The sequence below is a fragment of the Oryctolagus cuniculus genome, chromosome 12, assembly GCF_964237555.1.
Source record: "Oryctolagus cuniculus chromosome 12, mOryCun1.1, whole genome shotgun sequence".
Classification (NCBI taxonomy): Eukaryota; Metazoa; Chordata; class Mammalia; order Lagomorpha; family Leporidae; genus Oryctolagus; species Oryctolagus cuniculus.
Genome location: NC_091443.1, coordinates 23,702,460 through 23,728,136, shown reverse-complemented (window position 1 = coordinate 23,728,136; position 25,677 = coordinate 23,702,460). Strand labels below are relative to the sequence as shown.

The 25,677-nt window shown below is 42.7% G+C and overlaps 1 protein-coding gene across 9 annotated transcripts in view; it reads right to left on the bottom strand.

Moving 5' to 3' along the window:
* The window catches only part of ERO1A (endoplasmic reticulum oxidoreductase 1 alpha), a 50,180-nt gene that overhangs the window by 2,591 nt on the left and 21,912 nt on the right, over nt 1-25,677 (bottom strand). For 2 of the 9 annotated variants that reach the window (XM_051822854.2, XM_017348299.3), the window contains exons 5-16: nt 22,233-22,309; nt 22,056-22,129; nt 16,874-16,994; nt 14,621-14,667; nt 11,749-11,760; nt 8,236-8,262; nt 8,021-8,113; nt 6,962-7,208; nt 6,106-6,175; nt 4,550-4,603; nt 869-955; nt 647-780 (exon numbers count right to left, since the gene is read on the bottom strand). In XM_051822854.2, coding sequence (XP_051678814.1) covers nt 647-780; nt 869-955; nt 4,550-4,603; nt 6,106-6,175; nt 6,962-7,208; nt 8,021-8,113; nt 8,236-8,262; nt 11,749-11,760; nt 14,621-14,667; nt 16,874-16,994; nt 22,056-22,129; nt 22,233-22,309 — 1,043 coding nt within the window. The remainder of the gene's footprint in view (nt 1-646; nt 781-868; nt 956-4,549; nt 4,604-6,105; nt 6,176-6,961; nt 7,209-8,020; nt 8,114-8,235; nt 8,263-11,748; nt 11,761-14,620; nt 14,668-16,873; nt 16,995-22,055; nt 22,130-22,232; nt 22,310-25,677) is intronic. The other 7 variants (XM_051822858.2, XM_051822856.2, XM_051822859.2 and 4 more) reach the window with 5 other exon arrangements.

Here is a 25,677-nt window from a genome sequence, read left to right as displayed (position 1 = left end):
AGACCATAGAAACTTTTTTAAGTTTTTTAAATTTCAGCAAATTTAAAGGTACCTAAACCATTTAATCTGCCTTGATGTGGTTTTATTGTTCGACATGATAAAGCTATGATAACACTGTTCACAAGTTAGTTCTTCTGGTATTAAAGAATTAAAATATGTAAGTATGAAGAACCTAACTATTAAAATACTCCTGTACTCTTAAGTATTCATAAGTATATTCACTTACTTGCTATGAGACATTAAAGTACATAAATATCTAGTAGAAAATAGTATATATATATTTGTGTTAGAATATTTAGGCTAAACTTGATCAATAAATATGTTCATAAGTGCAATATTAAAGTACATAAGTATAAAGTATCTAAATATTGAAATACACATTTTAAATCTGCATAAATGTACAAACTCAGTAAGATGACTACTGAAATATAATAATTAAACCAATAATTATAAAAGTCAATAAATGAAAATAAAGAATATCAGCAAATGACAGTGTACGTCTACACACCTGAAGCATTTTATCAGGTCACAAGACTCTGGAATGAAATAATTTCAGTGAAGATACTCCTTACCCAGTTTCCCCGGAGAGCATATGTGTTACATTAGACTCACCTGACTAGCAAAATCAATTTTAGTGCAAACTTACCTTCCAAATGCATTAAATAATGATACTATTTCTTGTCTGGTTAGCTGGAATTCATAACTGGGTCCACTTTCTGGCATATTTGCTATCAATTTTTCGGAAAACAAGATCTTCAGAGCAGTACCCAAACCCTGAGTCTATAAGAGAAATAAAAAAAAGGAAAAATAAGAAAATTCTTCAGACAAAGGATAAAATAGGACATGAGACTGGGCTAGATTTGCTTACCTGAAGCTTTCCCCAGAGTCGACATTTAAAACAACCAACGCAATCCATGATTCTTGAGATATTTCTAAAGTGTAGTCGAAAGTCCTCCTAAAAACAATTTAACAGATTTTATTAAGATGAAGTATTTAGTCAACCAGTGTTCTCTCTCCAGTCCTCTCCACATGCCTCATGCTGTGCAAGGTACTACGGGGTGCAAAACCAGAGAGCGAGCGAGCTGTCACCAGCGCCTCCCGCATATGGGACCTTTACACAGACAATCTCAATCTACTCTGCAAATCCAGAAATATGCATGATTATAATAAACATCGAACAAATTAAAAATACAGGATTCAAAAAGGTTAGGTAACTTGCCTAAGTTTCAACATCTAGTCAACAGCAAACAGAACATAGGCCTGCCGCACTACAAAGCTAAACCGCCTGAACTATGTGCAAAGGTAGGGAGTGTGGGTATTTATTTCACCTAGGGATTAAGATCCCGCATCAGAGGACCTGAGTTCACTTCCCAGCAAAAGCTCCTGACTCCAGCGCACTGCTAATGTGAACTCTAGGCAGCCGTGGCGATGGCCAAGTTGCTGGTTTCTTTCTACCCAGATGGGAAACATGGATTTTTGTTCCTGGCTCCAGTCTAGCACCACTCCTCTCCCCACCACTGCAGGCATCTGGGGAGTGAATCAACCAATGGGCATTTTCTCACATTTTCTCTCTCTGCCTTTCAAATAAAGACATTTTTTAGAAATACACACAGGTAACTTAATTGTGGAGTCCTGCTGCATGTGATGATTAACCATGTGTCGGGGACGGGTGAGGGGAGGCCAGGACTCGAGGGCATCGTTTACCACAAAAAGGCAGGAAAGGGACGGAGAGGGAAGAAACACCAGTTTCATGACAGTTCAGCTGCAAACTCACTTCCTGGTATTAACATTATTATTTACATATAAAATATACAAAATATGAGACAGGTGTTGAGGCACAGAGAGTTAAGCCTCTGTCTGGGAGGCCAACATCTCGTATCAGAGTGCCAGCACACGTCCTGGTTCCTCTGCTTCTAAGCCAGCTTCCTGTTAAGGTGTGTGGCAAGGCAGCAGAAGACGGCTCAAGTGTAAGTGCCTGGATCCCTGACACCCATGTAGCAGGCGGGGATGCAGATCCTGGCTCCTGGCTTCAATTTGGTCCACCCCTGGCTGTTGTCATTTGGGGAGTGAATCAACAGATCAAAGATCTCCTTTTCTGTGTCTCTCCCTCTCTGTCACTCTGCCTTTCAAATACTGAAATAGATCTTTGAAAAAATACCTATATATATACATATATATATACACACACAAAAATAGGGAACATCAATTACAAGTACAATTAAAGTCCCCTATTTATCTTCTCAAAGTGTTAAATCCCACCCTCTATCACTATGCTGAATTTGATGTTTATTTTTCCCTTTTCGTTTCTATATTTTTAAATATCTATGTATATATTCATAAACATTAGTGTATTATATTGTTTAAATATAATAAAGTAACATGCAACCAGCTCATCAAAAAGTAGTATACAGGGGCTAAGACTGTGGCTTGGTGACTTAAGCCACAGCCTGCAATGCCAGAATCCTATATGGGTGCAGGTTCAAGTCCTAGCTACTCCACTTCCATAGCTACTCCACTTCCAATCTAGCTCCCTAATGGTCTGGGAAAGCAGTGGAAGACGGCCCAAGTGCTTGGGCTCTTCACCCAGCTGGGAGACCTGGAGGAAGCCCTGGGCTCCCGGCTTCGGCCTGGCCCAGTCCCGACCATTGTAGCCATTTGGGGAGTGAACCAGTATATAGAAGCACGCTCTATTTCTTTCTCCTCCTCTCTCTGTTACTCTGCCTTTGAAATAAAAAAAAAAAAAAAAAATTGTAGCACTTCTGTACAAGATTATATTTGCTTGTATAGATATGGTCCAAATTCTGTATTTGAATCCATGTTTATTCAAACGCTTGAATGTGGCAGCTCTTGACTAAGTATTCATATGGCATGCACAGTGAGCAAGGGTGTTGTTTACAATGGCCATATAAACATCATAAAATTAAAACCAAGCATAGAAAATAGCATGGATTTTCTGCATAAGTGAACTTAATATGCTAGCACCAAATTAACAGGCTAGAAAATAGAACAGGAAAATAACCCCTGTGACTTCCATAAATAACCATGCCCAGTAACCTGAGTATATCCCAAAATTGTCTCAGACCAGAAAAATTTGATCCTGAAAATAACCAGAACCTAAATCTTGTACAAATTCTCCTTGTTTAGGCAGACAGCTTTGTGTCTTCACTTTAAGCTACAGTCAGGCGGCAGAATGCTCAGACGTGCTGTGCGGATATGCTGTGATTTATAGTCAGTGAAACCGATTAAGTCTTGCCCAAATTCTCAAATGTTTTATAAGCCTTCATATTTTGAATTGAACCCTAAGTAATTATTTTTCATGTATCAGAGGCGGGGAACATCTGGCCCCCAGGTCATGTAAGGCCCGTGAAATCATTTGCTCTGGCCCTGCCATGGCAACTGCAGGGGGCACTCAAAATTCAATACATCTACATCAGGCTAATTTTTCAGTTGATAATTTTGTATGGTCCACAAATGATGTCATCAATATCCAAATGGCCCTTGGCAGAAAAAGGTCCCCCACCCCTGAATTGTAGGTCTTCTATTTCTAACTATACAATGATAGAGTCCAAAGAACACAATGTAAGCTTTTTTAAATGAATTTATGACTTTTCAAATCCATGATGTTTACCAGAAATTATTTTAAAAAACTCTATTATTAACATGCTTTTTTGTTTTTCACTTCTTTCCTATAAAAGACTCAGAAAAAAATGCTGTTAAATAAGAAGTCTCTAAATAAAGATCTCAAAGCTGAGTATTGCAGAGTTTTGATCAAATTAAAACACTGTAAGAAATATTTCTAATTTGCACAATCTAAAAAGAGCCTATGCCAAAACATTCTCCAATAAACTGGCGGGGGAACTAAAAATAAGAAACATACTGAAAATAGTAGGAAAAAGAAGTCTGATTGAAACATCCTCCCCCTCATTTCCAAGTTCCTGGAAGTTGTTCAGAGCTTATATAAGCACTGCGGTATGTTTTTGTAGCAAGAATGCTTTAAGTAGGAGGTAGATGGGAGGTCAAAAATAACTATTCTCTAACAGCAAAAACCAAACGCAAGAAACAGCAGCTGGGGGCATCTGGGTTCAAGTCCCAGCTCTGCTTCCAACTCCAGCTTCCTGTTAATGCACACCCGGGGAGCAGCAGGTGATGGCTCAAGTACCTGGCCCTACCACCCCCAAGGGAGTCCCAGAGTGAGCTCCCTGCTCCTGGCTTTAGCCTGCCTCGCCCAAGCTGCTTCAGCCTTTGAAGCAGGAACCAGTGGATGGAAGCTCTTTGTCTCTTTTTTAAACAAAATGAAAATAAATAATTTTTTTTAAAAAAATTTGTTTACAAGTTGCAAAAAATCAGATTCTCTCATTGTGGAAAGCAAGCATAGCAAACGCAGGAGGACTGTTACAGCCTGCTGATCCTGAGGCCACCTGCCTTCGCTGTCCAATGGCTATGGTGCAGAGAAGAGTGACGCCATCTTCCTTGACTCCCCCAGACACTGGAGATCCCTCAAGGGAGGAGAAGTGTTTTCTAAATCTTCCTGGTAACACCTCACACTTACATGGTGTGGAGACCAACGTACACGCTCCGAGGTGGACTCGTCTACAGCATGCCCCTTAAGAAGAGACAAGGTGATGAGCAGACCCCACCTTACGGGGTTCCAGGTCTGTTCTCTCCAGGACCATAGGCTGGCATTCCTCCTTGCCTTTAATTCCCAGGTAATCACAGGAATGACAAAGCACCACACTGTACCTTGGGCCCCTAAAGACCCATGTCACTTCCAGAATCCTCTTTAGCAAGAGACAGACTCTACGGTCACTCATGCCCTAGAGCCCGCCCCCTTAGTTTAGCACCTCTGTTAATTACCTGTGAGAGCCATCTGAAGTGTGCCCACCAGCACTGTTACACACAGTGCAAACAGCATCGTAACAGGCCTGCCTTTCGACTGTGGTTTTTTTTGAGGAAAAGAATGATTTTCATTTTGCTTTTAATTTTAGGATCCATATCAAGAGTGACTGCTATGCATACAGTTTTATTCATTTTAATTGAAAAATAACAATTACATTTGCTGATGGTGTGCAATGTGATGTTTTGATATATGTTTAAAAGGCAGAAGGTTCAGGGGCCGATGCTGTGGCATAGAGGGTAAAGTCCTGGCCTGAGGTGCCGGCATCCCATATAGGCGCTGGTTCGGGACCCGGCTGTTCCACTTCCGATCCAGCTCTCTGCTATGGCCTGGGAAAGCAGTAGAAGATGGCCCAAGTCCTTGGGCCCCTGAACCTGCGTGGGAGACCTGGAGGAAGCTCCTGGCTTCGGATGAGTGCAGCTCCAGCCACTGTGGCCATTTGGGGAATGAGGCAGCAGATGGAAGACCTCTCTCTCTCTCTCTCTCTGCCTCTCCTTCTCTAAGTAACTCTGACTTTCAAATAAATAAATAAATCTTTTTAAAAAAGAAACAAAATAAAAGGTATAAGGTCCATTCAGGCTCACTGAGAAACCCATTACCTTATGTACTTACTGGTTTGTGGTGAAAACATTTAAAACCTACTCATTCAGCAATTTTGAAATATCCGATGCATGAGGATTTCTTTTTTTTTTTTTTTTTTAAACATTTCACTTATTTGAAAGGCAGTGTTAGAGAAAGAAGGAGATATTGAGAGAGATCTTCCATCCTGTGATTCACTCCCCAGATGGCTGCAATGGCTGCGGCTAGGCCAGGCCGAAGCCAGGAGCCAGGGAGGAGCTTCCTCAGGGTCTCCCATGTGGGTGCAGGGATCATCTTCCACTGCTTTCCCAGGCGCATTAGCAGAGAGCTGCATAGAAAGTAGAGCAGCCGGGACTCGAACCAGCACCCATATGGGATGCTGGGGTCACAGGCAGTGGTTTAACCCACTGCGCCACAGTGCCAGCCCATGTGATGACTTCTTACAGTCACCGCTCTGGGCAGCACATCACTAAGGTTCATTCACGCTCTCAGCTGAAGCTCGGCACCGTATGAGCAACAGGCCCCGAGCCCAGCCCTGGTGACCAGCACTCTACACACAGCTTCACAGTCACACCTGTGGCGGTGGTCACAACTCTGTGCCTCGCGGGGAGGCTCAGGTGTGAAACACTTACCTTTAGTTTGTGAGCTTCTTTTTTATCCCCAGCAAAAAAGGAATTCTCATCAAAATGCAAAGGAAACGACCTGCATTTGAAAACAGAATACTCATTTTCTTGTATCACAAATATTAAAAGTGCTGCTAATTCAGTACTTTCATGTATTAAATATATTTAGAATAGGTAATAGAGTGGTTCCTGAAATATAATAAAATCAACACTCCAATGCCCCAAAACAATCCTTGTCCTTAATTATAAATGCTGACTGTACAACACAGTAAGAGGGTACTTCAAAAACGAACGGAAAATGAACTGGAATGTGCACTTTGCACAAGCTTTCTGAGGTATCCTGTGTTCCATGAGAACCATGCACGTATCAAATAATAAAGTATTGGCTCTTAAAACCAAAGCTGTGGCCAGCACCGTGGCTCAGAAGGCTAATCCTCCACCTGCAGCGCCAGCACCCTGGGTTCTAGTCCCGGTTGGGGCGCCAGATTCTGTCCCGGTTGCCCCTCTTCCAGTCCAGCTCTCTGCTGTGGCCAGGGAGTGCAGTGGAGGATGGCCAAGTCCTTGGGCCCTACACCCGCATGGGAGACCAGGGGGAAGCACATGGCTCCTGGCTTTGGATCAGCGCAGCACGCTGAACCAACGGCAAAGGAAGACCTTTCTCTCTGTCTCTCTCTCTCACTGTCCACTCTGCCTGTCAAAAAAAAAAAAAAAAGCTGTGTGCCTTTTAGTACCTTGGGTCAAAACACAAATTTCCATTCTAAAAGACCTCGGAGCAAAAATGGGCTTTTAATTATTTTCTAACTAGCTCTCTTTTCTCTAAATAACTATTTCAGAATCTAGTAAGTTGTTACATCTGATAATTTACTTGATTTCATGAAGGATTTCCAGAAGTAATTTTTTGTTTTCTGCATCCTGAATTTTATTTCCGGTGAAAAGTTGAAAATCCGGGCGCTCGAAGAAAGGCAGCACTTTAGACAGAGCCCTTAATTCTATCAAGTAGAGAAAATACAGGTTCTTCAGCCTTCTCGGGCCTTCTCCCTCGGTCAAAACCCCATCAAATCGCTGCTGAAATTCTGTAATGTTGTGTCCCCATTTCTTTTCCAACCAGGTATCTGGGAGGAAAAAAGAATTAAATTTTAAAAACTCAACTTTAGAATTAATTGTCATTTTAATTATATTGGGTTACTTATGTCTGTAGAGGTTACATTCATGTGTTATTTTAAAACTGTAAAAATGATTTTCATCACGTAGCCTTAAATAGTTCTATTCTAATTGCTTTACTTTCTAGAACACAGCACTAAAGTAAAACAAATTCAGTGTTTTACTGAGAAAGCAGGTTTTCCTAAAAATCAAATTCCTGAACATCAACATTCATAAAACCTAAACACACAATTTAAAACTGAGTATCTGAAATCACTGAGTTTGAAATGCTGGCGGAGATCAGAGTTCCTGTGTTCTGTGTCTAAGACAAGGAGACAGTAATTCCAGAAGACACGTTACTGATGAGGATCAGCCCTGGTCTGACTGTGCCACAGTGCCCCCGGAGCCCAGAGAGCAGGAAACGCCTCCCCCAGCAGAGCTCCAGGCCTGCGGCCGGCAGGCAGACTACACACGGGTTCTGCGAGAACACCGCTGATAGGTAGCATTCTGCGCTCCTACGAGTTCTGTTAATGCCCACAACGAAAGAGCAGAAAATTCCCAAAGTGATGTGTACGGCTTTGAGCAGTGCTTTGTAAGAAGGTGGAGGCAGCTGAGAATGTGCTGAACCCTTCATGCGTTGTACCTCGGGTGCTCACTCTCATCACTGCACTTTCAATGCCTACCACTCACTCAGGGCGCTCTTTCCCAGTGCACGTCAGTTCCAAGAACATGTTAATACATGAAAATGCATAGAATAAAATGAATGAAAGTGAATGGTACATACCTTGTAGAAGATACCTTGCACTCAAATGCACATTAATGCTTGCATGTAGCCCAGATATCAGTCTGTAGAATGCTCTTTTTTCTACACACAGGCCTAAAAAAAGGCAGTGATTGGGAAATAAAATTCCGTGTGAATCTTTCAATATAAAATTAATTTCAAGTATCTTTAAATTGAAAAAAAGTAACATATAAATGTGTTTAAAAATTTCCAATTACCTTCTAGCCAACTGTAAAAAGTATTCTCTGAAATTGAAAGAAAATTAAGTCACAAGGTTTTAACAATGCAAAAAGTTTTTCAAAAGTTTTAACACATTACAGCGAATCTGTGACAAACGATGGTTTCCAGACTGCCTAACCTAGAGGCCCAGGTCTTACGTGCAGCTTTTCCAAAGAAAGCAGCGAAGCAGCTGGTATGGACAGTTGTGACCCGCTCTGTTGCTCAGGCCTCAGCATGGCCTTAGGCAGCCCCAGCCTCACAATTTTCTAAATAAACTCGTTTTGGTTTTCTGCTTTAAATTTTATTTATGTATTTGTGAGGCCGTGAGACACAAAGAGCACAGAGCGAGAAAGAGAGAGGGCTCTCTCATCTGCTGGTTCATTCCCCAAATACCACAAGAGCCAGGGCTGGGCAAGAGTCAGACATGACAAAGGGATAAAACCCTAAAAATATAAAAAGCTTATAAACCAAATTAAAATTTTAAAGTACCCATTAAAATAAAGCAATTAGCATGAATAGAGAAAAATTCACAAGGAAAAAATATAGTAATAACAGACAAAAACTGTTCAGTCTTACTTATAAAATGCAAATCAGGACAGAAGAGATAGCCCTTTCCCTATCGAATTAGTAAAGATGAAAATAGGATAATAATGCTGAAAAGTGCTAGACAAAATTAGACAGACAGGTAGACAGAAACAGGCATCAAAACATTTGCACACAAGCAGTGTGAGATGGTAACCAACAGCACAGGCCACGGGGACTGGTGTTGTGGCATAGGGCCAGTTCAAGTCCTGGCTGCTCCACTTCCAATCCAGCTCTCTGCTATGGCCTGGGAAAGCAGTGGAAGATGGCCCAAGTGCTTGGGCCCCTGCACCCAGATGAGAAACCTGGAAGAAGCTCCTGGCTCCTGACTTGGATCAGGCCCAGCTCAGCCGTTGTGGCATCTGGAGGGAGAACCAGCGATAGAAGACCTCTCTCTCTGTCCCTCTGTCTGTAATTCTACCTCTCAAATAAATAATCTAAACAAACAAACAAACAAACACAGTCCCTGGAACAAAACTGCCTGCTGTGAACATAAACTCCTGTGCGCTGTGCATCTCAGTCATAAGTTTCTGGTGAAGTGCTGCCTCTCTCTGGGACTCATTTTCCTCATCTTAGCGTGAGGATAAAAACAATGCTTACCTCCTCAGATTACTGGAAGGACTGAATAAAATCATATTAACTGCTTAGAGCGGCTAGCACACACAGTTATCAACATTAATTATTTGGGGGTGGTAGAATTCCAAGTGACTTCTTTCCTTATTTAAAAAAAAATTTAAGATTTTTCAATTTATTGACCATGAATTGGGGCACTGGGAGATCACACTGCTCGGAACAGCCTGACAATGAAGTCTTCGGTTCAGTTTTATAATCTTCAAGTAGCTATTCTCCACTTGATCTGATTGTGGTCTCATCAAATACTCACCCAATATGACAGCTGTCAGGAATAGCCCTTTGCTATCTGGCCAAAATCAACACATACAAAGCAGACTGATCCTCTAAGGATACCCACAGAGGCTACCGACCTCTCCTCCGCTGACAAGAGCCCGGCTGCCGTCCTCAGAAGACAATGAAACAAGACAGCCTCCTCTCATCCAGCTACAGCAGAGAATTAGGTCAATGCCCCAGATGGAATAAGGTTACTCACAACTAGAAGTTAAGAGACTGCCTCTACCAGTAACAAATATGAGGCATCTTTGGAAAAATAACGTTACTGGGGCAGGGTTGTGGCTTAATGAATTAAGCTATTGCCTACAATGCTGGCATCCCATATCAGTATAGACAGATTCAAGTTCTGGCTGCCCCACTTCTGATCCAGCTCCATGTTAATGGCCTGGGAAAGCAGTGGAGGATGGCTCAAGTGCTTGGGCCCCTGCACCCACATGGGAGACCTGGATGGAGTTCCAGACTTCTGGCTTTGGCCAGGCCCACCCCTGGTTGTTATGGTCATCTGGGGAGTAAGTAAACCAGTAGATGAAAGGTCTGTCCTTCTCGGTCATTTTGCCTTTCAAATAAATAAAATCAATTTAAAAAAAAAAATAATCTTACTGCTAAACAATGTGTCTTCAAACAATACAGTTCTTTTTTTAATATTTATTTATTTAAGAGGGAGAATTAAGGGTAGAATTGAGAGGGAGAGACAGAGAGAAAGGTCTTCCTTCCGTTGGTTCACTCTCCAAATGGCTGCAATGGCTGGAGCTGTGCCAATCCAAAGCCAGGAGCCAGGTGCTTCTTCCTGCTCTCCCATGTAGGTGCAGGGGCCCAAGCACTTGGGGCATCTTCTACGGCTTTCTCAGGCCATAGCAGAGAGCTGGATTGGATGAGGAGCTGGATTGGACTCGAACTGGAGCCCATATGGGATGCCGGCACCACAAGCAAAGGATTAACCTACTGCACCACGGTGCCAGCCCCAAACAATACAGCTCTGAATCAGCATTTACCTACTACAATTACTGTAATATAAAGTACACCAATAAGATAGCAATCTTAACAGACTCCAATATCCTGTTATTCAGACATCATATAAAAGCAATTCATAAAAATAACAGAGGGGTCCCACACTATGCACAGGATAAGCTGCCACGTGTGACACTGACATCCCATATCTGAGTGCCAGTTCAAGTCCCAGATATTCAGTTTCCTATGCAGCTCCTTGCTAAAGTGCCTGGAAAGCAGCTCAAGATGGCCCCAGTGCTTGGGCCCCTGCCACCCACATGGGAGACTTGGATGCAGCTACTGCCTCCTCACTTTGGATTGGCCCAGACCTGCCTGTTGCAGCCATGTGCAGAGTGAACCTATTGAGTGAAGATCTCTCTGTCTGTCTCAGTCTCTCTGTCACTCTGCCTTTCAAATAAATATGTAAATCTGTTAATACTTATTACCATTTTCAGAAGATGGAGGATTGTGAGGAAAAGCAAAGTGCAGACCGCAGAGGACAACAGTTTTTTAATGGATAAACTAAGGCTACTCCCATTGTTACCCACATGGTCTCAAGAAAAACTAAAGTCATTTTAATCTTACCCTTGAAGCAAGAAGACTCTCGAAAAAGGCTAGGTAAACCTAGAAAATGCTGACATTTTTCGCACCACTATTAACTTAGACTTGCCAATGGTAGCGACACCCAGGAGTTAGCAACTCTGGACTCAGCACTCTGATCATGCCCCAACCAGGAACGGAGCCGGGAAGCTATTTCCCTTGCCTGGGGTGGCAGGATGAGCCCAGTGGCCACACTGAGTGGGGAAGGCATGAGGCTGGATGCCAGAGGCCGAAGCAGCTCTCTGTAACGCCCACCCTCAGCCCCAGCCATCCTCCTCAGCCCACGCCTTCACTTCCAGAATTCCAGGTCAAGAGATAAAAATGAAGTTCTTCTGAGTCTCAAAGGTGGGAAGAGAAAATAAACGCGGCCATAATGAATGCGTGAAAGTGTAAGCACATTCATATACGTAACATAATGATGCAGAAGTTCCACTTACCTTTACTTTTTCCTGAAAAGCAAAACGAGAAAGTTTATTAGTATAAACTCCTTCCAGCTGCCCATTTTATAATGCTACACTTTCATAAAAATAGGTTTTTCGTAATGGTTAGTTTTGGTCCATCTATTTATCCATACAAATGAAACGCCAGAGTCAGACGCCTGGGACCGCAGCTCTGTCTGGGGATGCTAACCAATTAGCACCACTCAAGTTAGCGGCACTGTCTCCACAAGGAGGCACACAGAGGAGTTCAGCCCACGTGACAGTGAATGTGGACAAGGAGAGAGAAAAATCCAGTCTGTCACCGAGAGGATTCCTATTTCAGGACTTATTTAGCTGGCAGAGCCTTTTCCCACATTTATTCATCCTAAAGCTGTGATATAATTTGTTAAAAATTTGCATTATTGCTTTGAAATCTCCAGACTGACATTTAAGTTTTACCCTGAGTCAGCGATATTTTCAAAGACTATTTGTGAGTTTTAAATTACACAGAAGGCTCCAGTTTGTGTGCAGCTGCCTAATGACTATTGAAAAATTCTCTTCATTTTGCCCCCTTTTCTTGAATGCCTTTTTTATCAAATTAATATATCCTTACAGCAAATATGTTTAAAAATAAAAAAGACACATACAGAATTAAAAACTATTCATTACCTCTCCTGCCCAAAGATAAACAACATTTATGCTTTGGTAAAAGTCCTTTTTCTTTGTGTATAGATATAGAAATTTCTATAGATATAGAAATTATATTAGATACAGATATATATATAGATACATAAAATTTCTATAGATATAGAAATTATATTAATTGTGTTTTTTAAAAAATATACATGTTGCTTTAATACCTGTTTCCTTTCCTGGATGTACTTTTGCTTTAAATGAATACAGATTTGCAGCACAATTTCCTATGGCTATATTCTACTGTGTGACTGACTATACCATAAGTCACTTGGCCCATTCCCTAATGATAAACATTTAAACTGTTCCCATTTATCTATAAGGTAACTGAGGGTGGTTAATTCATTTACTAAGTCATAATGTGAGTTCACCTCTTGCCTAAAAATTTGCATTTGCTCTGATATCAAATCAAACAGCTTCCACTGAGTCACCACATCTGACTATGAACAAACCCAAAAGCTTGGTTTAAAGGTATTTCCTAATCTAAGAAAGACAAATGTGCCAGCAATTAGGGAATAGTGTAATCTCATCATTTTCCCAGAGGAAATTTATATTAATTGACTACATGACATCATCCCCTTTTAAATGAACTTTAAAGAATATAAACCTTGCAGGTGTTCTGAAAGCCCATCAAAGATTTTATCAGTAAGCACATATTCACAAACAGGGATGTATATTTTCAAAGGACAGAGTCTGAAATCATACACTGAAACAATTTATTCACAAATCCTTCTGCCTACTGAGGACCGGGCAGGGTTTGTGAGTTCTAAATTTTTTTTTAAGATTTATTTTATTTATTTGAAAGAGTTAGAGACAGGTAGAGACAAAGAGAGAGTTCTTCCTTCTGCTAGTTCACTCCCCAGATGGCCACAATGGCCGGAGCTGCACCGATCCGAAGCCAGGAGCCAGGAGCTTCTTCTGGGTCTCCCATGTGGGTGCAGGGACCCAAGGACTTGGGCCATCCTCCACTGCTTTCCCAGGCCATAGCAGAGAGCTGGATCGGAAGAGAAGCAGCCAGGACTAGAACCGGCACCCATCTGGTACCTACACAGTGTCTACCTCAACAGTAAATGGTGACTTGTCGTTTCTGGAATTAACAAGTTATCACTATTGGAGACAGGCCCAGCCAGGGAGGAGAGCAATTTACTCTGACTGTTTGTCTAACACACCACTTCATGTATTACATATCAGACTGGTTATTAAGAGAGAAAGGCTGGGGCCAGCGCTGTGGCATAGTGGGTAAAGCCACCACCTGCAGTGCCGATATCCCATATGGGTGCCTGTTTGAGTCTTGACTGCTCTACTTCCAATCCAGCTCTCTGATTTGGCCTGGGAAAGCAGTAGAAGATGGCCCAGGTTCTTGGGCCCCTGCATCTGCATGGGAGACCTGGAAGAAGCTCCCGGCTCTTGGCTTTGGATCGGCACAGCTCCAGCCATTGCGGCTAACTGGGGGGTGAACCAGCGGATAGAAGATCTCTCTATCTCTCTGCCTCTCCTTATCTCTGTGTGTAACTCTTTCAAATAAATAAATAAATCTTTTTAAAAAAAAGAGATAAAGGCTGCCCATAGAGACCAAGTACTAGGGTAGGATAACAGATACAAAGATAGTAATTAAACAATGCTACATGTGGAAAAAGGCATAGGCGGGAAACAAAACACGGCCCATGACCACTGCGTGAGGCGAGATGGCAGAGATTACTTCCGGTTAGGAGAATGAAGGAAAGCTTAGTGGAAAAGGCAGCATTCGGGCCGGACCTCGAGCATAAGCAGAAAATGAAAGATGTTACTGTTATATAAAGACATGTGAATTTGAAATCAGACTCCCAATATATGCAGCAACTTCAAGTTTTAGGAAAAAAACTGAGAAGCCTTTTGGATATCTATTTATCTGGAGGATGACTAGAAACTGAAAAACTACACAGAGAGTAGTGTGTCTACAAAAATGAATATAAGAATAAATATATAAGTGAATCTTCAGCAAGAACATTCTAATATCATGTACTTCATCATGAAAAAAATCCTCTCTACTAAAGTATAACTATTTTAAAACTATCTTTGCACTGTGAGGCACAACTTCCCTGGAAACAAGACCATGGCTTATGTGACTGCAAGCACGCCTGGCATTTATCTTGCCTTCCCCTCTTTCCAGCCAAAGTTCACTGGCTGATCAATACAACGATGCAGATAAACAACCTACCTTGACCAGAAGCCAAAGGATTCAAAGGCCTTTTAATTGTCTGTGGCCTGGAAGAAAAAGAATTCAAAATACTATATTAGACATAACTACATTACCAGTCGTGATATGATGACTTAAGTGATATTATCTCAGGAAGTTGCTTAATGACTATGTCTGAAATAAAATTGTTTCACTGAGATTATAAAACACTGGTTTTCGTGAATTGCTGTAGAAAAGTCATGGGCTGTTGTTTTAGTGATAATAACTCCTGATCTTTTCCCACTGTGGTGACTAGCAAGGCATTTTCTAATCACTTCTGCAAAGGAGAAAAAGGGGGGCTGGCATGGTGGCGCACTAGGTTAATCCTCCACCTGCGGCGCCGGCATCCCATATGGGCACCGAGTTCTAGTCCCGGTTGCTCCTCTTCCAGTTCAGCTCTCTGCTGTGGCCCGGGAAGGCAGTGGAGGAGGATGGCCCACGTGCTTGGGCCCCTGCACCCACATGGAAGACCAGGAAGAAGCACCTGGCTCCCAGCTTCGGATCGGCGTAGCTCTGGCAGTGTCAGCCATTTGTGGAGTAAACCAACAGAAAGAAGACCTTTCTGTTTCTCTCACTGTCTGTAATCTACCTGTCGAATAAATAAATAAGTTTAAAAAAAAAAAAGAAAGGGCTTGTTTTAAAAAAAAAAAAAAAGAGAGAGAGAGAGAAAGGATCAGTCAAGCTCTTCTTCTAGGTCACTGAGATGTTTTTATATACATTAGACATACATATATGCATGTGCGCGTATATGGAACAGTGTGAAAATACGCAATAGACGCACTAAAATTAAAAAATGGAAAACCCCACTTAGGTCATTTTTTTTTTTTTAAGATTTATTTATTTGCAGCCGGCGCCGCAGCTCACTACGCTAATCCTCCGCCTTGCGGCGCCGGCACACCGGGTTCAAGTCCCAGTCGGGGCGCCGGATTCTGTCCCAGTTCCCCTCTTCCAGGCCAGCTCTCTGCTGTGGCCCGAGAGTGCGGTGGAGGATGGCCCAAGTGCTTGGGCCCTGCACCCCATGGGAGACCAGGAGAAGTACCTGGCTCCTGCCTTCGGATCAGCACGGTGCACCGGCTGCGGCGTGCCAGCCGCGGCGGCCATTGGAGGGTGAACCAACGGCAAAGGAAGACCTTTCTCTCTGTCTCTCTCTCTCACTGTCCACTCTGCCTGTCAAGAAATTAAAAAAAAGAAAGAAAGAAAGAAAGGAAGGAAGGAAGGGAGGGAGGGAGGGAGGGAGGGAGGGAGGGAGGGAGGGAGGGAGAAAATCTAAAAGATTTATTTATTTGAAAGACAGAGATAGAGAGAGAGAGGTCTTCCATCCGCTGGTTCACTCCCCAGATGGCCACAACAATCAGAGCTGCACCGATCCAAAGCCAGGAGCTTCTTTCGGTCTCCCACATGGGTGCAGGGGCCCAAGCACTTAGGCCATTTTCTACTGTTTCCCAGGCCACAGCAGAGAGCCGGATCAGAAGTGGAGCAGCCAGGATTAGAACCAGCGCCCATATGGGATGCTGGTGCTTCAGGCCAGGGCTGTAACCTGCTGTGCCACAGTGCTGGCCCCAGGTCATCATTTTTTTTTAAGATTTATCTATTTATTTGAAAGGCAGAACAGTAGAGAGAGGCAGAAAGAGTGACTGGGAGAGAGGGAGGAAAGGACAGAGAGCTGACCTCTCTGAGTCCCAGAGTCTCCAGCTGTAAAACAGGAGGCCCCACAGCACAGGGCCAGTGCGGGGCCTGCCGAGAACGTGCACACGACGGGCTGAGCACAACGCCAGTGTGTGCTCCAGTTATTCTCTGAGATCCACTTCAAGTGTAAAGCAACAAATAGAACTACAGCCACGGAAGGAGGAGTACAGAGCACCAAAAAGGGGAAAGCGAGCAGTTTCCAATCTGCCCTGTGTGGCCGCTGACCGTCTGTCCTCGGGAAGTGAAGGGAACCCCCGGAGGCTACAGTTCCCCATCTGTTAGATGAGATTCCACAGTCTACCCAGCGACATCTGTCAAGTGCTCACTGTACTCCCACAATGACCTAATGCTAATCCAAGTCTTTTAAAAAAGAAAGATTTGTTGAAATTTGTACCTAAATGATTCCCCAGAGAACTGGATTAATGAATAGCTATGTTTCTGTGTCCAAATACTAACAAAGTAAACTTGATTTGTAATTTTAAATTATTACAATTTTGTTATTTAAAAAACTCATTGCCACAGAAACTCCAAGATGAAGGTGACACATACTTGAAGCAGTTTTCTTCGTAGATGACATTCCATATCTTCCAAGTATCTGGTCCCTTATAGCCCGTGTAGCGCTCAGGATTAAGCAGCAAATCTACGTACTCAGCATCCGGGGATTGTATGTCTGTAAGACAAAGTGCTTCGTTAAGTCCTTCTTCTCTTCAGTTACCTGACAGGGCCGGTACACAGACTGTATCCCACTGATTCTCAGGCACTGTGACTGCAACAACGCAGCAGGAATTTTAGAATCACTTTTCAGGAGAAAGAAAATGAGGAAAAGAAGGAGAAATAAACACAGCCACATTGCCGGACGCTCTGGGTGCAGAAATGTCTTGGCAGTTAGGAACCAGGGCTCCGGAGCCACCGTGGGCGAGGAGCCAGTCCCCTATTTCCTGCTAGGCTACAGTGCTGTCACTTTTTATTTGTTGAACTCTTTATTTAGTGGGGCCAAGAAGCCTTTGATTATAATGTAAATTAAAATATTATCTCAGAAAAATGATAAATAAAACTTAATAAAAAAGAACCCAGGTCCCACTACTTATTTCTACTGTAATAGAATTTCAGGGCTAGCGCTGTGTTGTAGCAGGTAAAGCCGCCACCTGCAGTGCAACATCCCATATGGGTGACGGTTCGAGTCCCAGCTGCTCCACTTCCAATCCAACTCTCTGCTTTGGCCTGCGAAAGCAGTGGAGGATGCTTGGGCCCCTGCTCCAGTGTGGGAGACCCAGAAGAAGCTCCTGATCACCCCAGCTCTGGCCACTGTAACCATTTGGGGAGTGAACAAGTGGATGGAAGATCTCTCTGTCTTTGCCTCTGCCTCTCTGTAACTCTGCCTTTCAAATAAATAAATAAATCTCTAATTAAAAAAATTATTTCAAAACAAAACAATGGTACCCAGTCCTCCAGGGACTCTGGGATATTACTTAGTACATCAGTACCATGCTACCCACAAAGCTTAATGATAGAAACCAACAAAGAATGAGCAAGTGGCAAAAATGAGCTGCAACAAGCAAAGTGGGTGACAAAAATTCACAAAGGGGGTGACCAAGGTGCATCTAATAAACTCTATCAAGCTTTCAAGGGGAATAAGGAGCAAAAAAAAAAAAAAAAAAAAAAAAAAAAAGAAGCTGGGTTACTTGTATCTCAGCTCACCTCTCAGAAGCATAAGCTAGGAAGAGGGCTGCTTTCGGAAGCAGCACACTGAGGACAGCTACACATGACGGACGTTAAATGCGGAAGTGGCAATGAAATAAACTTGAGAAAGTCAATACAAGAACTTAGAAAGCAAATCAGCAGGGAATCACCTAATTCAGGAAGGGATAATTCTGTTCCTTACAGTTAATACCAAAGGCAACTGCCACAGTATAGCAAATTATAACACATTCCTTTAAAAAAAAAAAAAAAAACCTCTGAATTTTAAAATATATAAATAATGCTCAGTATCCAAGACCTTAAAACACAAACCCATCAAGAAATGACCAGATTTTTACCTAATTAGAGATAAACATTCATTGCCTCATAATTTCACTTAGGGCAAACACTCTTCATCTCCCTTCAACTTAATAAAAACAAAAATGTTACTGTAACCCTATTTTGCCACCAGACAAAAGCACAATTTCTAGTTAGGTTTTATAAAATACCCTCTGCACTTTACCTCTGTTACATGCATACGTATTTCCCTATAAAGCAGTCCTTATGAAAACATCCACACCCGTTAGGTAGCAGAAACACACAGATGGGAACGTGATGCTCACTTAACTATCATGTAAGAGGGGAATCCTGATTCTCACTCAGTGCTACACATTATAGTCTCAAAAGGAATGAAAATTAAAGGTTTTGTTTTGATTTTTTTTTTTTATTTGACAGGCAGAGTTAGACAGGGAGAGAGAGAGAGAGACAGATAGAAAGGTCTTCCTTCCGTTGGTTCACCCCCCAAATGGCTGCTTCAGCCGGCGAGCGGCGCCAATCCAAAGCCAGGAGCCAGGTGCTTCTCCTGCTCTCCCATGCGGGTGCAGGGCCCAAGCACTTGGGCCATCCTCCACTGCCCTCCCGGGCCACAGCAGAGAGCTGGCCTGGAAGAGGAGCAATCAGGACTAGAACCCGGCGCCCACATGGGATGCTGGTACCGCAGGTGTAGGACTAACCAAGTGAGCCACAGCGCCGGCCCTTGATTTTTTTAATTGTATGCGCTCATTTGAAAGGCAGAGAGACAGACAGTTCTCACTGACTGGTTTACTTCCCAAATGTCCAAAATGGCTGGAGTTGGGCCAGGCTGCAACTGAGAGCTACAAGCTTAGTCCAGGTCCCCTATGTAGGTGGCAGGGACCAACTCCTTAGCCATCCCAGCTGCCTCCCAGCGTGTACACTAGCAGGAAGCTGGAGTCAGGAACCAGAGCCGGGATCAAACCCAAGTACTTGGACACGGAACACTACTGCTAGGCCAGACACCTGCCCAGGCAACTAAAATATTACCATCCTTCTCGTAACAACTGCAGGCCTAGAGATATTTGCTGTATTCTATAAATTCAGTTCTGTCTTATGTCTTACACAACAATGTTTAGAGCCAAAAAAAAAAAAAAATCTATGGCAAAACTGGCCAAGTAAGAGGGCTGGAGGAACACTGTATCTCCTTCCCATTGTAGCTGTAAATCTTGGCGGTGTCTACAACCCCTGACCCAGCACCCTGGGACCGAATGGGCTTTGGAATTGAGACCTTTACAGGTGTTACCAAGGCAACAGAGCACAGGCCATACCCTGAGCGCTGCTGCGGGAGGGGCGGCAGCGACCTCTAACCCACACATCAACATTTCCCATTCCCATGGGGTGAAAATGTTCATCTTACAGAGCTCTGGGAGTTTGGAATTAGAAATGGGGATTACAGATACTTAGGTGCCAAAAAAAAAAAAGTTAATATTTTCTATTAAAGGAAGCTCTTTTTCAAAAAAAAAAAAAAGCCACAAATTAAATATACTTTTCTTTTTTCTTTCTCTTTTATGGGAATTGAAGGCTTCATTTTTCACTTATATTTAAATTATCATTCTTTTTAGTAGTTTTTAAAGGCCATTAATCCACTGCAAAGGAACCTGCAAAATTCAATTTGATTTGATGTTTTTAGCCAATTAAGAGGATAAGAATGCAACTTAGAAAATAGGAGATATCAGAGAAAGCAGAGTGAGCGAATCCATAAGCCGTGATCAAAGAGTTCTAATGGGTGTCAGAGCTCCTGGATCTGAACAGCACCAGCACTTTGGCTGAGCTTCAGATGTCACGGACTGACTCAAGTTCAATGTGCTCTCCTCCAACAACAGCGCCAGAGCCCGCTACCGAGGAAAAACACAGCCCAACAGCACTGCAACACAGGCAGATTTGTTTGTAATTTCTACATTTTAAATGCATTTATATGTGCTTTTAAATATGCAAAATGCATAGATAGGGAGACAAAATGAATTACACATAAACTACCAGATATTCAGAACTGTAAGTCACAGGTAAATTTTTCTGAAACTGAGTTCTCTTTTTAAATATTCTTATGCTGTGGTAAAATATAATAAAATTTACCAGTTTCACCACACTTAAGTGTCATTAATTTGCAATATTATGAAACCATCACTATCATCCCAGAAGAACTATGTTCCCATTTAGCAATGAATTTCCTATCCCCATTCTCACCTCTGTAACCCCTAATCGACTTTTCTGTCTCTACCAATTTGTCTATTGTAGGCATTTCCTGTAAATGAACTCATACAATACTTGTCCTTCTCTGACTGCCTTTTCCATTTAGTATGTGTTTGAACTTCATTCCCTTTAAGTGACTGAAAAGCATTCCATTGCACAAAGGGCCTTCAAAGCCTTATGGAAAAAACAGAATTAAAATATAATGTGTGGGGCAGGCAGTTGGCATAGCAGTTATTGGGATATCCAATCCTCTATAACAGTGCTGAGTTGCTGAGTTTAAGTCTCAGCTCCACTCTCAATCCCTGCTTCCTACTAATGCACACCCTGGTAGGTGACACATGATGGCCCAATTAGTTGGATCCCTGCCACTCAGGTGGGAGACCCAGACTGAGTTCCTTGCTCCTGCCTTTGGCCTGACCCAATCCAGGCTGTTGCAGACATTTGGGGAGTGAATTTGGGAGGGGCCGGCGCTATGGCACAGCAGGTTAAGCCACCATCTGCAGCGCCGGCATCCCATATGGGTGCTGGTTGGAGTCCTGGCTATTCTACTTCCAATGCTGCTCCCTGCTAATGTGCCTGGGAAAACAATGGAAGATGGCCTAAGTACTTGGGCCCCTGCACCCACATAGGAGACCTGGAAGAAACTCCTGGCTCCTGGCTTCAGATCAGCCCAGCTCCAGTCATTGAGGCCATTTGGGGTGTGAACCAGCAGATGGAAGATGTCTCTCCCTTTTCTTTCTCTGTAAATCTGCCTTTCAAATAAATAAATAAATCTGTTTTTAAAAAAATGATGGAAGAGCTCTCTATATCAGTCTCTATGCTCTGCTGCTTTTTAAATAAGTAATTTTAAAATTTTTTTAAATAATTCAAATTTTTTGCAAACTTCTCGAAGTCCCCTTATGTGTATAGACCACATCTTGTTTCTCTATTCATCTTGTAATGGACGCATGAGTTATTTCTACATTTTGACTATTGTGAATTATGCTGCAATGAACACTGGTATACCATTATCTGTCTGAGTCCCTGTTTCAATTCTTCTGAGTAGGGAACTATTATATCAAAGAATAATTCTGTGTTTAGCTTTTTGAGGCACCACTAATCTGTTATACACTGTTTTTAAAAGGATGGTTTTAGTGGAGGACATTTAGTGCAGCAGTTAAGATATTGCTTGGATCACCTGTACTGCACATCACAGTGCCTGGGTAGGAATCCCAGTGCCAACTCCAACTCCAATTTTCTACTAGTGTCAACCCTGGGAGGAGCAGGTGATGGCTCAAGTACTCGGGTCCCTGACTTGCACTGGGGACACCAGGGTTGATTTCGGGGCTCTTGGCTTCGCCTGGCCCAAACCTAGCTGTTGCAGGCATCTGGAGAGAGAACCAGCTGATAGAGGACATCTTCCTCTCTCTCTCTCTCTCTGCCTTTTCAAATAAACAAAAATGTAAATAAATTTTCGAAGTATTTTTCTTAGGTGGAATTTGAAGCAATGCACACAATAAAAATGTTGTACCATCAGCTTCACAGAAGTTGTCTGAAGAGTCATCATGCTTGGTCCACTGAAGAACAGCCTTCTGCGTCTCTTCACTTCAAACAAACAAACAAACAAAATAATGTTACTCGTTGTTAAAGTTTATGCACGGCATGAAAAGAGGTATAAAACACTGCTGCAAAAAGAAAAAGACCAAACCTCAGGGATTCATCCACTGCTCCGAGCCGCTCAGCCTGCTCACACTCCTCAATGAGATTATTCGCTTCTTCAGAATACTGCAATGAAGGGGACACACAGAATGTGGCTACTGTATTCTAAACTTTTAAAAATTACTTTAGAAATTACTGGAGGGGGCCAGGGCTGTGGCGCAGCAGGTTAATGCCCTGGCCTGAAGCACCAGTATCCTATATGGGTGCCAGTTCAGGGCCCCGCTGCTCCACTTCCAATCCAGCTCTCTGCTGTGGCCTGGGAAAGCAGTGGACGATGGCCCAAGTCCTTGGGCCCCTGCACCCGCGGGAGAGACCTGGGGGAAGCTCCTGGCTTCAGATTGGCGCAGCTCCAGCCGTTGAGGCCAATTGGGGAGTGAATCAGCAGATGGAAGACCTCCCTCCCTCCCATTCTTTCTCTCCTCTCTCTCTCTCTCTGCCTCTCCTCTTTTGTGTAACTCTAACTTTCAAATAAATAAATTAAAAAAAATTAAAAAAAAAGAAATTACTGGAGGCTCTTTCTGTGCCTGGCTTCAAAAATTTTTGCACAAAAATTTATCTTTGAGCTCTATCGTCCCACAAACACCCTGAGGTACCCACATCTTTTCTACTTGGCCTGACCAGCTCCTGGGACTTCTTCACGCATCACTCCTCACCACAGCACAGCTGCCAAGTCGACAATGTGATCAGGAGGACACATACTCACTCAACAGATGCTCACGGAGTCCCTTTCATGGCCTCGTTGGTGAGATGACCATGCAAATTACTGTCCAGACTGGACACTAAAATTACTGACCTCTAAAATTACTGAGATAATTTTTTGAAATTCTCTTTACTGAATGATAACCTTGTTTTATTATAATTATTAGTTCAATTCAAAAATTATTGTTTAAAATAAGGTTTTCATACATAATTAGGTTCAAAGGATAGAAGGATATGATGTGTTCAACCTACAATCAAATGGTTCAGGAAATAATTTGTATATACAAAAAGTACAATTTAAAAATGTGGCAAAATATGAAAAACTAGTCAATCTGCAGAATGAATATACAGAAATGCTTTATACTAATCCAGCAAATTTTCTAAGTTGGAAATTATTTCAAAATAAAAAGGACCGGTGCTGTGGCAGAGTTGGCCAAGTCGCCACCTGCAATGCTGGAATCCCATATGGGTGCCTGTTCGAGTACCGGCTGCTCCACTTCCGATCCAGCTTTCTACTGTGGCCTGAAAAAGCAGCAGCAGATGGCCTAAGTCCTTGGGCCCCTGCACCCACATAAGAGACCTGGAAGAAGCTCCTGGTTCCAGGCTCCTGGCTCCAGATGGGCTCAGTTCTAGCCATCACGGTCATTTCGGGAGTGAACCAGCAGATGGAAGGTCGGTCTCTCTCTCTTCCTCCCTCCTTTCCGCCCCCCCCCCCACCTCTCTGTAGTTCTTCCTTTCAAATAGATAAATAAATCTTTAAAAAAAAAAAAAAAAACACCACGTAAAAATACCTATGTGAAAAGAACAAAGTGGCCAATGCTGTGGCATAGTGGGTTAAGGCACTGCCTGCATCCCACGTGGGCACCAGTTTGAGATCTGGCTGCTCCACTTCCAATTCAGCTCCCTGTTGATGGCCTGGGAGAACAGTGGGAAGCAGCCCAATTGCTTGGGCCCCTGCACTCTCATTGGGAGATCTGGAAGAAGCTCCTGGTTCCTGGCTTCAGCCCGGCACAGCTCCGGCTATTGGGGCCATGTGGGGAGTGAACCTGCACCAGTGAATAAACAATCTCTTTCTCTCTGTCTCTCCCTCTATGCCTTTAAAAAAAAAAAAAAAAAAAAAAGGAAGCTGAGTAACCAAAACTCACACCAAGCACTTCAAAATGAGATATGCTCATCTCAATATGTTCTTATTTTTAATTTTTCATAAAATTGTACACAGTCCTCTTCGTTTTATGGTTAATCAACTTGAACTAACCATCTGTCAGTATTATTTTCAAATAAACTGGATGTTATAGAATACAGGTAACCACAGAGGTACAAACAAAACTACATTATAATCAGATCATAAACCTATTGCATTTACATGCATCCTTGCCTTCCTTAGCTCTTGTCCAACTGATTAGAGCTTTCCTCATTTAACGTGCTCAATTCCTCCCTAGTTTTTGTAGGAACAAATATCAAGGTCTTTGTTTACAAGTTTTATTATAATAACTGTAATTTTCTAAACCTTTAAAAGTTGAAATTTAGGTTTTTTCTTTATGTATTCTATTCATTGATAATTTGAATAAAAATGTTCCACTCATTTTGAAAAAATTGTAATGAAAATGTAGAGGGTTAATTCATTTAAAACTGGCCAAAACCTCTGGGAGACCCCTGTGTTGTTTTATGCAATCCAAGAGTACTTTAGGGGGCCAGCACTGGGGCGTAGTAGCTTAAGTCGACGCCTGAGGCGCCAGTATCCTATAAGGGCGCCAGTTCCTGTCCTAGCTGTTCCTCCAACAGCCTGAGAAAGCAGTGGAAGATGGCCAGAGTCCTTGGGCCCCTGTACCTACATATGAAACCTGGAAGAAGCTCCTGGCTCCTGGCTTCAGAATGGCCCAGTTCCAGCCACCGCACCCATTTGGGGAGTGAACCAGTGGATGGAAGACCTCTCTGCCTCTCAAATAAATAAACCTTAAAAAAAAAAAAAAAGAGCACTTTAAAAAGTCCACAGAAGGGGCAGGCATTTGGCCTCGAAATTAAGACACTGTTAAGGTGCCCAGGTCGCACATCAGAGTGCTCTGATTTGACAGCAACTTCTGTTCCTGACTGCAGCTTCCTGCTCATGTGCACTGGGAGGCAGAAGTGACAGCTCAGGGGACTGGACTCCTGACAGCCACGTAGGAAGTCTGGACTGAGTTCCACCACTGGCTTTGGCCCCAACCAGGGCCATTATGAGTCCTGGGGGAAGAAACCAGTAGATGGGACTTCCCCCTGTGTATCTGCCTCTCAAAAAAAAAAAAAAAAAAATTTAAAAAGCTGCTAAATAGTTTATAGAAAAAATGTAATTCAAATATGTTTATTTTGATACAAAAAATTTTAAATCCATGCATAGTTTTTTCATACTAAGCATTTTCCACCAATCCAGTTCCCAGATAACGCACCTGGAAAAGCAGCAGAAACTGGTCCAAATACTTGGGCCCTGCCACCCATGTGGGAGACCAGATAAAGCTCCTGGCTTTGGCTGGCCCAGCCCTGGCTGGTGCAGGCATTTGGGAAGGGATGGAAGCTCTCTCTATGTGTCTCTCCTTCTCTCTCAGTAATTCTGCATTTTAAATAAATAAATTTTAAAAAATTTTTTCATGTTCATTACGTAAATAATACCTAGATTTTGACAATATGGCTTCTATGTTAATTGGTAAAATGTCATAGTTTGTTTGGACACAACAATGAATAATTTATGTACCTTAATTACA